We start from the raw sequence: 13,153 nt of genomic DNA, 5'->3' as shown, positions 1-13,153 counted from the left end.
GTTTGCTTTCTTCTACAGGGAGTATCCGCCACATCTACCTGTACCATCACACACAGGGCCACAAGGCACTCTTTGGGGTCTTTATCCCCTCACAGCGAAGAGCATCTGTGTTTGTGTTGGATACTGTGAGTCATTGGGCCCAGGGCATGTGAGAATATGTGGGTCAGGCAGAATTTGGGGAAGGAAGACACTCCTCTTGCCATTCAGTTAGAAATAGAAAGGCACCTCAGTGGTAGAGCGCTTGCCTAGTAAGCGCAAGGCCCTGAGTTCGGTCCCCAGCTCCTAAAAAAAGAAAAGAAAAGAAAAAAAAAAAAAGAAATAGAAAGGCACAGTGATTGCCCAGCTACACACACACAGCAGACCTAACAGTTGGTGTCTGCTTAGGTGCGCAGCAACCAAATGCCAGGGCTCAGTGCCCTATACTCAGCAGAACACAGCCTGCTGCTGGACAAGGTGGGCCCCAACCTCCTGCCTCCCCCAAAACACACCTTTGAAGTTCGTGCTGAAACCAACCTGAAGACCATCTGCAGAGCCATCCAACGCTTCCTGCTTGCCTACAAGGTAAGAGAATTGGGGTCCAGTGGTAAGTGTCTCCCCTCCCGAGGCTTTGTCCACTGAGCCCTGTCTTTCTGCCTTTTCAACCCAGGAAGAGCGCCGGGGGCCCACGCTCATCGCTATCCAGTCTAGCTGGGAACTGTGTAGGCTGACCAGTGAGATTCCAGTCTTAGAGGAGTTCCCACTAGTGCCTGTCCGAGTGGCTGACAAGATCAGCTATGCAGTCCTGGACTGGCAGCGCCACGGAGCTCGCCGAATGATCCGGCACTACCTCAATTTAGACATTTGCCTTTCACAGGCCTTTGAGATGAGCAGGTGAGGAGCTGGATGTAACTCAATAGTAGAAGTTAGCTAGAAAGTGCAGTTCCCAGTACCACACACCCAAGAAGAGAGGTAAATAAGCTGGGAGCCTACAGTGTGTGGCCCTGTGAATGGTCCCTAAATGATGCTAGTATACTTGGGACTAAACCTGTACCCCTAAATAGGTACTTCCACATCCCCGTTGGAAACCTGCCAGAAGACATCTCCACCTTTGGCTCTGACCTCTTTTTTGCACGCCATCTCCAGCGCCATAACCACCTACTTTGGTTGTCCCCTACCTCTCGGCCTGACCTGGGTGGGAAGGAAGCTGATGACAACCGCCTTGTCATGGAGTTTGATGACCGAGCCACTGTGGAGATCAATAATTCCGGCTGTTACTCTACTGGTGAGTGAGAGAAGGAAAAGATGGGGTTTCTGCTCAACCATGTGAAAGAAGCCCAAAGGCAGGTAAGTCTTAGGAAATGGGTACCATCAAGTTAGATGTTAGTTGGAGGTCACGTGCCATATCTGACCTTTACTAGGCAGCAATGACTGGCTCAGACCTGGGAAATGATGCTAGTGCCGGCTGGGGCTCGTGGACAAGCTGTGTTTCTCTGCAGTGTGCGTGGAGCTGGACATTCAAAACCTGGCAGTCAACACCATCCTCCAGTCCCACCATGTCAATGACATGGAGGGGGCTGGCAGCATGGGCATCAGCTTCGATGTGATCCAGCAGGCCTCCCTAGAGGACATGGTTACAGGCAATCAAGCTGCCAGTGCCCTGGCCAGCTACGATGAGACAGCCCTCTGCTCCAGTACGTTCAGGTATCTACCCTATAATATGCTACTTCCTAGCCAAGGCAGCAGGGGAAAGGTAACCTCCACTTAAGAATGCTAAAGCCAGAGTCACCAAAAGATACATATTGTCGGGCTCTCTCTGTAGCTTTGGATTGCCTAAAACTCACTGTGTAGACTGGACTGGCCTCATTCATAGAAGGCACATACCACTGCCTGCCAGGTGCTGGGATTGATGGTATGTGCCACACATTCCACTTTCTTTTTTAAGATTTTTATTAAGTCATTTACTTTATATCCTGATCCAAGCTTCTCCTCCCTCCTCTCCTCTCAATTCCTCCCTCTCACCTCCCCTTCATCCCATCTACCCTTTCCTTCTCAGAAAAGGGAATGGTTCGTGTGTGTGTGTGTGTGTGTGTGTGTGTGTGTGTGTGTGTGTGTGTGTGTGTGTGTCTATACAGTGCATGTGAATATGAATGTCCAAAGAGGCCAGAAAAGCCAAGATACCCTGAAGTAGTTACAGGAGGTTGTAAAACACCTGGTTTGGGGGGTTTGGGGAGTGGAACTCCAGTCTTGTAGGAGTAGTGTGTGCTCTTAACTACTGTGCCATCTTAACTACTGTGCAACCTTAGAGTCAGCAGTCCTGACATGCCCTCCCTTGAGTCTGCCATAATACAATCAAGGACCCTCCTGTCCCTGCCTACTTGATAGTAGGTAGTACAAGTGCTCTCATCTGACCTTTCTGGGGCCAGAGGCTTTTCTCACAAAGAACTTTTTGATACATAATTGCTTTCAGTGTAATCAAAGGTATATCTGCAGGAAATTCCCAGGATACCTAGCCTAGTGAGTCATTGTAGCCAGTATCATCTGTCAGAGATATGTCAGCCCTGGCTTCTAGAGATGGAACAGTGTATACTATAGGGTGCTTCCTTTGTGCCAGAAACACAGAGCGCTTTACTCTGCCTATTCCCATAGCCCTGCAGGGTGGTACAGTCTTCACCCAGGCTAGGAACAGTGAATCCACGGTTTAAGGGGCTGTAGTCATGATGTGTTACTGTGGCTAAGTATGAGGTAGATATTTCATGTCTGTGATTCTAAAACATGTGTTTCAGCCCTGTTGCCTCCAAATGAAGGAAGAAAAGAATTTGATGAAGTAAGAACTAGGTTAGGAGGCCTGGGATCTGAGCAGAGTTGTAGCAGAGAAAGTGTTTGAACCTTGAGGAGCAGGTGAGGACCAGACACAGATGGAGCAACCCAGATGAGGGAAGTGGGCGTTTGTACAGAAAGCCAGAAGAGTGACCTCAGCATCCGTCTCTGATACTCTGGCCCCTTCATGACCCAAGTCCAGTCTGTTCTACCTAAGCATTGGATTGATTCCAGGAACCTCCCCTGAGTCTCATTGGTGTCTAGAAAATGCAGCTTGGGCCCGTCCCTGTTTCTTCACATGGAAGATACATAATCAACTCTGTGTCTCTTCATTCCTGCTCTTCTGACAGTGAGACCCTGTCGTCTCAGAAAAATAATAAAGAATACTGCTATGCAGAGGACATGAGTTTAGCTCCCAGAATGCATGTTGAGTAGTTGACAGCCACTGTAAATCTAGCTCCAGTGTAGTAAACACTGGGCACTCAGACCCACCGGACAGACCATCACAGCTACACAAAGGCTTTGAAAAATTAGAAATAGATCTTAAGAAGGACAAAAGCCTAATGTGCGTCTCCTTGTCCGGGTGTGATAAGCAAGTCCGGGAGTTACATGGAGGGAAGTGGTGAGGAGGCAAAGCTCACAAGTCATGGGACCAAGGAATGAATCTCAGACAAGCAGTTGGGGATTATGAGAAGGGTCAGTGATGCCAGCAGCTGCATATGGTAGAGTTCATCCTCCTTTGCCACCTTTCAGGATCCTGAAGAGCATGGTGGTTGGCTGGGTAAAGGAAATCACACAGTACCACAACATCTATGCTGACAACCAGGTGATGCACTTCTACCGCTGGCTCCAGTCGCCGTGCTCTCTGCTCCACGACCCAGCCCTTCACCGGACACTGCACAATATGATGAAGAAGCTCTTCCTGCAGTGAGTGTGTCACCCTGCGCTGTGGGTGGAGGGACACGAGCCTTTGTGCTGTATAAAGAAGCCCAGGGCAGTCTTAACTGTATTGTGACAGAGTCAAGGCCAGCCTGATCTACAGAGCAAGTTCAAAGAGAGCCAAGGCTACACAGAGAAACCCTGTCTCAAAAAGCCCAAACCAAACAAAAACCTGAGAGGAGTTCCCATGGGGCCCTTGTGCAGTGGTCGTAAACAGCAACCTCCTTAGTGTATACAGCTGGTTGCCTGTATGGTTGTCCTAAGGGACCTTGGAGACTATTCTCTGGCAGTTATTCAAGTTTCTGATCTCAGCGCTGTCCCCAGTCTAGGCTCCACACAGGTATTCATGGTACCTTTGGGAAGCCCCAGGGCTCAGTGGTCAGGGTTCTCATTGGCCAGGTCCTCATGTCCACCCTCACTAAGCTGCAGAGTAAGCAATATGTGATTGAGGTTCTTTGTGGAACTAAGTTCAAGTTCCATGACCACCAGAAGATCCTCACCGCAAAGAAGTGGGCCTTTATCATTAATTACTTTACTGCAGCTGGATTTGAAGACATGGTTGCTGAGAAGTAGCTCGCTCCTGATGGCTGTAGAGTCAAATATGCCCCAGTCATGTTCCCTGGATAAGTGGCACATTCAGGAAGCTGAGAAAAAATGGCAAGTCCAGGGCTAGCCTGGTTTATGTAGGAATTTCTCAGTCAGCCTGGACAATGGAAATCACCTCAAAATAAAAAACTAAAACCTAAATGAGTTCTGTATGGAAAGGAGCCATTTATATATTATAGATACATATATAGTAAGAGCTAACCGTCTTCTCTTCACCTTTTTATTATCTATTACTTTTGTTCCTGCTATTTTTCTGCCGTGCTGCACTCCCATCTAAGCAAAGGAGGGACCTTGCTCTGCTGTGGTGCACACACCTGTGGTCACAGCTACTCAGGAGGTTGAGACCTAAAGTTCAGGGTCAGGCCTAGTAGTGCAGCCAGAGCTCATCTGTCTCCATTTTTTTTTTTTAATGTTTATGAGTGTTTTGTCTTTGTGTATATCCATACCATGTGTGTGCCTGGTACCCAGAGAAGCCAGAAAAGTGTAGTGGATCCCCTGGAACTGAAATTATAGATAACTGTGAGCATCCATATGGGTAATAAGAATCAAACCTGGGTCTTTGGGGAGTCTAACCAGTGCTCCTAACACTTTAGGCATCTCTCCAGCCCCCAAACCTCATCTTAAAAGAAATTTTCTTTTTGGATTACTTATTTTATGCATGAGTGCACTGTAGCTGTCTTCAGACACCATCAGAGGGCATCAGATCTCATTACAGATGGTTGTGAGCCACCATGTGGTTACTGGGACTTGAACTAAGGACCTCTGGAAGAGCAGTCAGTGTTAACCGCAAACCCATCTCTCTAGCCTCAGGATACTTCTTGTTTCAGTATCACCATGGTCTTCTTCATGGTTTCTTTTTATATGTTTTGGCTTCGTTTTACACCGAGGCACCTCTTCCATTAATACAAACATACCCCATAGGCTCATTGCTGAGTTCAAGCGCCTGGGGTCATCGGTCATCTATGCCAACTTCAATCGCATCATCCTCTGTACAAAGAAGCGCCGGATAGAGGATGCCCTTGCCTATGTGGAATATATCACCAACAGGTTAGTGGAAGGACATCCTGGTGATATAGCTGCCATAGAGAGAGGCCTGAGGGTATCTCTATTGCTGATGAAGAAATCACACCAAGGTTTAAACACAGCAGCTGAAAGAGTGACTACTACCTTGAGGTCTACCTATGGTCGACAACTCAGATACAGAGCATGCTGTTCACGTCTGAAATGTTAAAGCAATGCCGCCTTCTGTTTATAAGAAGGTTCTATAAAGTGCTGTTACATAAACGTTTCCCAGATGTGAGCTGCACACGGGAGTGTTGTGATTCCAGGTCATCAGTTCTCAATTGCAGGACGCTGTGCTGTAGCCTTGGCTTCAGGCAGTGACTACTGCCTGGATGAATCCTATTCTCAAGTCTGTCTGGGCCCAAAGACTCCAATGTAAATAAGAAGAAGTCTTGAGGGTTTGACTGCAGGCTCTTTTAGGTTTGGGGTGGTTTGGTTTTGTTTGTTTCTTGAGAAAGAAAATGTATGTGGGTGCCTTGAGCAAAAGAGGGTGTCAGTCAGATCTCTTGGAGACAGTTAAGCCGCCCAATCTGAACTCCAGTTCTGATAGAGCAATAAATGTTCTTAACAGCACACACTCATATACGTTAAGGTAAATAAATAAACACATCTTTTAAAAAACGAGGAAGAGGAGGATCTGTTTAGAGTCTCCTTCCCTCCTCACTGGTACCAAGGGTGGGATTAGGGATAAAGGCCAACTTAGCTAGGAATGGCACCAATGAAGAAAGCTGACAGGGCTTGAAAACAGGAAGCTGCTGCCAGTGACATGTACCTAAGGTAGACGCAGTGGATCCGGTCTTGTCCTGGCTTTCCTCTTGGTCACCTTCATTACGGGAAGCTCCTTCAGTATGCTAGGAAGTTTGGGGACTGTGTGAATCCACTTAAAGTCCATTTGTGAGTAGAAGGATGAGTGTAGCTACAAAGGGGAGGAAGGGAAGGGAGGAACAAGGAAAGCTGCTACGTCGCTTTCACAGTTTCTGTCTGTCTTCTTGCAGCATCCATTCTAAAGAGATCTTTCATTCCCTGACCATCTCTTTCTCTCGATGCTGGGAATTCCTTCTCTGGATGGATCCATCCAACTATGGTGGAATCAAAGGAAAAGTCCCATCCAGTATTCACTGTGGACAAGTAAGGGAGGTAGGTATTGTCCATATATATATATATATATATATATATATATATATATATATATATATATATATATATATAATGTGACCACATTTACCCCCTGTGGCAGGTGCTGCTTACCTCTCTGAATCCTGTTTCCCGGGGCTTACAGGAAAAGTTAGGAGTATGGTGTTAGCCCCAGTAAGAGCAAAGAGCTTTCCGTGAGGCAAAACCTATCAAAACTCATGGAAAAGAGGGAGGAGAGAGAGTTGTGAAACACTGGCAAAGCCAGACATGTCAAGAGAGCAAGACACCCTGGGAACTGGGCAGCTCAGGCACATTGGGTGTTTGGGCAGTAGTTTCAGGTGATCACAGAGAGCTGGCAGTGCCCAGTTTTTGCACAGAATGGAATTCAATGTTAAAATAGAAATTCTGGCATTTACTTGCTCCCTTTGAGACTACCACATCACAAGGGAAAGAAAAGCAGGCAATGTCAGTTCAGGGGAGTTGTGAAAAGGCAGGATTCTCTACCTTAGCATCCTGAGTATCAAGGCATAGGTTAAAGGCACTGCTCCCAGCTAAAGAAGAAACCGTTAAAGGACCAGAAGCTGGTCACTGGGAATTTCTTGTTTGTTATCCCTAAATAGAAGCACATGTCTTCTTGTTTACATGTTACTGCCATGGTAGAAATAGGGGTTGTCTTTGTGTTGTAGCAAGACTCCCAGACAAGGGAGGAAACTGAGGATGAGGAGGACAATGAAAAGGATGAGGAGGAAGAGGAGGACATGGGGCAATCTGAGGTTGAGGACTTACTGGAGAACAACTGGAACATTCTACAGTTCTTGCCACAGGCAGCCTCTTGCCAGAGCTACTTCCTTATGATCGTTTCAGGTGAGCCACGCTGAGGCTGAACCAGCTGAGTTATTGAAAGTGGTCTGGCTCCTTGATGTGGAGAGGACAGTGCCAAGCTCAGTGGAGCTGCTGCTGTCTTAACTTTTCCCAGCAAAAAGACCAGAGAACAACTAATGGAAGGGCTTTCTGTCTTCTCTCTGGGCCTCCTGAGCAGCTCCCCTGAGGGAGTTTTCCCAGTTCTTTTTCTAACATCCCTGGGAACATGTGCATGCTCATACAGTAACGAGACTGGCCTCAGGGGCCCACTAACTAGGAAACTCATACCTTGAAAGTATTTGTAGACCTGGTTATTGTGGTCAATATGCAAATAAGCATAAACTTAGACTTTTATAATCCAGTGCCATTCATTAAAACAGAAAAACAGGGAGTTGGGGATTTAGCTCAGTGGTAGAGTGCTTGCCTAGGAAGCACAAGGCCCTGGGTTCGGTCCCCAGCTCCGAAAAAAAGAAGAAAAAAAAAAAAGAAAAAAGAAAAACAAGTGATGAGCATGGTCATTACACTGTGAGCAGATAGACAGGACTTCCCACACATCTCACGTCTGTACCAACAGGTGGTTTCATTTGCGATTGCTTCCGTCTTGTCTACATCTTTTAAGTCTTTACCTTTCCAAGTTGTCTCAAGAAATATTCCAAGTTAGCTGAGCAGTTGTGTGCACACCTTTAATCCCAGTATTTGGGAGGCAAGTGCAGGTGGATCTCTGAATTCAAAGCTAACGTAGTCTACAGAACAAGTTCCAGGATAGCCAGGATTATACAGAGAAACCCTGTAGAAAAAAACCTTTAAAAAAAGGGGGGGGGGGATTTAGCTCAGTGGTAGAGCGCTTACATAGCAAGCGCAAGGCCCTGGGTTCGGTCCCCAGCTCCGGGAAAAAAAAAAAAAGAAAAGAAAAGAAAAAAAAGAAGGAAGGAAGGAAGAAAAGAGAAATATTCCAGGCATGTGGGCTCAGGTTTTACAGTACGGTCGGCATTTGCTGTTAAGGATCTGTTTTTATAAACTGTCCTATTTATTCACTATTCTGAGGGTGAATTTAGGCATCAGCAGATTCCATTTTCATAGGATTTTCTTGGTTGATTGGTAGGTAGGTATTGGTTGTTGGGTGTTTTGTGCTTTGTTTTGTTTTGTTTGTTTTGTTTTTTGAGACAAGGTTTCTCTGTATAACCCTGGTTGTCCTGTCTTGGAATTTGCTATGTAGACCAGGCTGGCCTCAAACTCAGCCTGCCTCTGCCTCCCAAGCACTGGAATTAAAGACGTGTGCCATCACCACCACCCTGCTGCAAGTTCCCTTCTGATATTTAGTTCTCTATTTGACTTTGGAATCATCAAAGGGCAGCAGATCTAGCATTGACATTTCAGATGAGCATGTCTGACCATCTAAGCAGCCACCGGGCTCCTTCAAATTCTGGAGTCTTTTCCAATGTTCCGTGACCTATATCTGCTTCTCTCTGCAGCATACATCGTGGCTGTGTACCAAAGCATGAAGGATGAGTTGAGACACAGTGCCCCAGGCAGTACCCCTGTGAAGAGGAAGGGGGCCAGCCAGTTCTCCCAGGAGGCTGAAGGGGCAGCCGGGGCCCTTCCTGGTGAGCAGTCCCTGGTCACAGGATACTGCTGCGTGCCGTGACCTGATAGTATGCTTCAGATGGTATAGGCAAATTGGTAGGAGATGTCCAGTGCCAGCAGAGTCTGTCCCTTAGCACTCTCTCTTTCCCAGGAATGATCACTTTCTCTCAAGATTATGTGGCAAATGAGCTCACTCAGACCTTCTTCACCATTACTCAGAAAATTCAGAAGAAAGTCACAGGCTCTCGGAACACCGCTGAGCCCTCAGAGATGTTCCCTGTCCTCCCTGGTTCACATTTGCTGCTCAATAACCCTGCTCTGGAGTTCATCAAATACGTGTGCAAGGTGAGGGCCAGTATAAGTCCTTCAGCCATTCCATAAGCATCTGCTGGGTCCCTATCAAATGCGACCATCACTGAGGGACTTGAGCTCAGGTATTACAGAAGAAGCCCTGCTCTGATAGATCCTAAGCCTGGCAATAAACAGTAAGAGATGTGGGCACTCTGGGGGACCTGGAACCAGGCACAGAGGCTCTGGAGTAGGAGAGCAGAGTGCTGGGAAAGTTACAGCCCGTGGAAGTGGAAGTAGTCCATGGATCACCTGCCACCAGTGGGCCTGATGGGCCTGATGAGTCAGAGCAGACCTCTGAGACCAACTGAGGTGACAGAGTCTGTTTTCTGGGAAAGACGGGCCAGCATGGTGAGATGATATTACCGGTGCCATGTGGGGTCATTCCTCAAAGCACTTATTGTTCACTGTGCCATCTGAGCATCCCGGTGCTTCACTCTGAAGCTGAACACTGAATATCAAGTGACTACACCTTGGGGTTTAACATGGTGAGCTGGGGGTGTTTCTTCTCCACAGATGCACTTTGGACAGTCACTGACCTATCTTTCCCAGAAAACAAGCTGTAATGAACTGCACATTAGATCTGTGGTCCATTTTTAGTTCATCTTTACAGCGTATGCACAAGTCTCCAGGGTGTCCAATTCCAGAGCCCTTTTCCGTTGAGTATTTACACCCTTTCAAAGCACAATTGGGCTGGGCATGTTAGCTCACACCTGCAGGCCCAGGGACTGCTGAGGCAGGTAGGAGGACCAGTTTGAGGACAGTCTGTATCTTCAAAAGCTATTGAGTAAGACTCTGTTAAAAGTGGGAAGAAGGACTGACATGGTGCTGGGAAATGAACTAAGAAGAGGTATTTGGTCGAGTCAGAGCGACAAAGGCCTAGGAGCTTCTTCATGATGGCCTGTGGTCCCCATAGGTACTATCTCTGGATACAAACATCACAAATCAGGTGAATAAGCTAAACAGAGACCTGCTTCGCCTGGTAGACGTTGGTGAATTCTCTGAGGAGGCCCAGTTCAGAGACCCCTGCCACTCCTACGTGCTCCCTGAGGTAATCTGCCACAGCTGTAATTTCTGCCGAGACCTGGACCTATGCAAAGATTCTTCTTTCTCTCAGGTGAGCTCAGCTGATGATCAAAACCTCTAAATGTCCCAAGTGGTTGGGACATGTAGCCCAACCTGTAATACTCAACATATGTGGCCTCAATGACTCTTTTATGGATTAAAAATAGGCCGTCCCTTAGCCACTCATTGCAGCATGCTAAAAATCTGTTTTGAAAAGGTCTGATCGGGGTTGGGGATTTAGCTCAGTGGTAGAGCGCTTGCCTAGGAAGCGCAAGGCCCTAGGTTCGGTCCCCAGCTCCGAAAAAAAGAACCAAAAAAAAAAAAAAGAAAGAAAAGGTCTGATCAGCACAAACAAAAGGCTCAGGCTCCATGGAATGCAGCCAAGAGCAGCAATGGCTTCCCTTGCCCCAGCACTCCCCTTACATCTTCCTTTTACACCAGGCCTCTGTGCTGTTGCCCACGTGGGCCTTGGCTACCACTCACACTGACATCTCAGCCTTCCTCCCGTTTCCCAGGACGGAGCCATCCTGCCTCAGTGGCTTTGCTCCAATTGTCAGGCCCCCTACGACTCATCTGCCATTGAGTCAGCCTTGGTGGAAGCCCTGCAGAGGAAACTGATGGCCTTCACACTTCAGGACCTGGTGAGCTCCCCAGTCCACCCAGGAGTTTCCAAGCACTGTCGGCATTTCAGGGAAGCCAAGTCATGCTTGGGTCCTGACTGCCCCAGGAGTGGTCCTCATCCATGGACCTAGCCCACTCACTGTCATTATCTGTTGATACCTCCTGAGGGCACATGCATCTGTCCAGTGGGGGGAGATAGACAATGGGCAGTAAAGGTGTTGGTAGAGCGCAGGAGCAGAGCAGAAAAAGCTTCAGCAGGTTTCTGAGGACCTGAGCAGAGCCCTTGGGTATATCCCTGGACAACTATTAGGACACAGCCAACTGGGACACAGGATCTCCCACCCCTCGTAGTCCAGGTTGAGGATACCCACAGCAAGGTGGGCACCTTGGAGAAGGAATGGCAAGAGTTGAGTAACTCTTGAATTTCATCAAGCACTGAGTCCTGATATGACTGCCGGCAGCAGGGAAATAAACTTGCCATTGGTTCCATAGATATTTCTCTCCTCAGCAAGGCTGCAAAGCTGCAGGTAGGATCCAGTTTGAGCCAAGATTAGTGGTGCTGCTTGCTTGTTTCAGGTGTGCCTCAAGTGCCGTGGTATGAAAGAGACCCATATGCCTGTGTACTGCGGCTGCGCAGGGGACTTTGTTCTCACCATCCATACTGAGGTGAGCCATTCTCACACCGTGGGGCATTTCCCCTCCTGTCTGAGTAGAACCCAGAGTCATTGTGCTTCTTTGTCCTACAGGTCTTCATGGAACAGATTAGAATCTTCCAGAACATTGCCAAGTACTACAACATGTCATATCTCCAAGAGGCCATAGAATGGCTGCTACAGACAAGCCCTGTATCAAACTTTTAGCAAGCCTAGGCTGAAGACACCTTGGAATCCCACACCTTACTACCTGCTCCAAAAGTCTGAATCACCTGGCTTTTCCAAACTCATGACCACAGTCTAGGAAGAACAGAGAGAATACTTCCGGGAATGTCAAAAGGCATAAACAAGCAGTGATGGAATGACTCTGTCCCTTAGTTACCTGCTAAATAAACAAGTTTTTGAAGCTTCTACTTTATGCTTCCATACAAACCTCTTCTGCCTCTGGTCTAAGCATGAGATGTTCTCAGATGAGCTGAGGGGATGTGGACAGAGAAGATGCAGAAGCCAGTAGAAAACCCTGACTGTGACCAGCATCTTGCTTATTTTCAGACAAATGGACCTTTTCCTCAGCTTCATGGATATAGAATTCAGGCTGCTTTCTGGGAAATCCAGAAACACAGAGACCCAGGGTTTTTTCTTCAGAGCAGAGTATGAAGAGGGTCATCTATCACTCAGTGTCTTGAATGAGACCTGGATCTCTGTCCAGAACTAGGCTGAGGTGGGCCTAAAGGGTAGAAAATCTTTGCCCTGCCTGGCCTATATGGAAAACCCACTCTTTGTCCACCAGGACTGCTATAGCAAGGACCTCTTAAGCCTGAGGCCCATAAGCATAGGGTTTTTTTTTTTTTTCCCCCCTTCGGAGCTGGGGACCGAACCCAGGGCCTTGTGCTTGCTAGGCAAGCGCTCTACCACTGAGCTAAATCCCCAGCCCCAAGCATAGGGTTTTTAAGTGTTATTTATCATAGTCTTGAACACCCTAAGACCTAGATTTTAGAAAAATGTCTTCTCGGTTGGGGATTTAGCTCAGTGGTAGAGCGCTTGCCTACCAAGCGCAAGGCCCTGGGTTCAGTCCCCAGCTCCGGAAAAATGAAAAAAGAAAAAAAAGAAAAATGTCTTCTCACATGCATGATTTGAGGCTTAACTGAAGAAGAAGCAAGGAACATGAGGGAAACACAGTCCTGTGAGGTTTCAGATCTATTGAGGGCTTGTACTCAGCCATCACTTCTTCCTCGGAATATCACAGACCCAGAGCACGGAAGCTGGTACCCTCTTATTAAAGGCTTGATCTCCAGCCTTTTTAATATGATGCCTTTTAATACTGCAAGTGGAGTACGTAGCTGCTTTCACCTCCTACTCTCTACTGACACTGACTTATCTGCTAGATGTGCAGAACCTTTCATTGGTTTCATGAAATAAGAGAACTCTCGAATCTCACTGAGCTAAATGCAGCCCTTGTCTACTGCTTCTTTCTGGTCCAGGCC

General features: G+C 47.4%; 1 protein-coding gene and 1 pseudogene across 13 annotated transcripts in view; both read left to right on the top strand.

Moving 5' to 3' along the window:
• The window catches only part of Pole (DNA polymerase epsilon, catalytic subunit), a 48,607-nt gene extending 36,525 nt beyond the window's left edge, over positions 1-12,082 (top strand). The window contains exons 35-49 of one of the 13 annotated variants that reach the window (NM_001107152.2): positions 19-125; positions 385-561; positions 647-870; positions 1,041-1,261; positions 1,476-1,680; positions 3,550-3,723; positions 5,263-5,388; positions 6,399-6,540; positions 7,224-7,401; positions 8,871-9,002; positions 9,134-9,327; positions 10,247-10,447; positions 10,911-11,036; positions 11,593-11,682; positions 11,763-12,082. In NM_001107152.2, coding sequence (NP_001100622.2) covers positions 19-125; positions 385-561; positions 647-870; positions 1,041-1,261; positions 1,476-1,680; positions 3,550-3,723; positions 5,263-5,388; positions 6,399-6,540; positions 7,224-7,401; positions 8,871-9,002; positions 9,134-9,327; positions 10,247-10,447; positions 10,911-11,036; positions 11,593-11,682; positions 11,763-11,876 — 2,411 coding nt within the window. In that variant the 3' untranslated portion in view covers positions 11,877-12,082. Of the gene's footprint in view, positions 1-18; positions 126-384; positions 562-646; positions 871-1,040; positions 1,262-1,397; positions 1,681-1,798; positions 1,889-2,762; positions 3,512-3,549; positions 3,724-5,262; positions 5,389-6,398; positions 6,541-7,223; positions 7,402-8,870; positions 9,003-9,133; positions 9,328-10,246; positions 10,448-10,910; positions 11,037-11,592; positions 11,683-11,762 lie in introns of those variants that run through there. The other 12 variants (XR_005491633.2, XR_005491635.2, XR_005491634.2 and 9 more) reach the window with 12 other exon arrangements.
• On the top strand, positions 3,898-4,016 carry LOC120096104 (small nucleolar RNA SNORA70; annotated as a pseudogene).
• Positions 12,083-13,153: the final 1,071 nt, after the last annotated feature.

Source organism: Rattus norvegicus, chromosome 12 (assembly GCF_036323735.1).
Source record: "Rattus norvegicus strain BN/NHsdMcwi chromosome 12, GRCr8, whole genome shotgun sequence".
NCBI classification, from domain to species: domain Eukaryota; kingdom Metazoa; phylum Chordata; class Mammalia; order Rodentia; family Muridae; genus Rattus; species Rattus norvegicus.
This window is presented reverse-complemented; position numbering and strand designations above follow the sequence as displayed.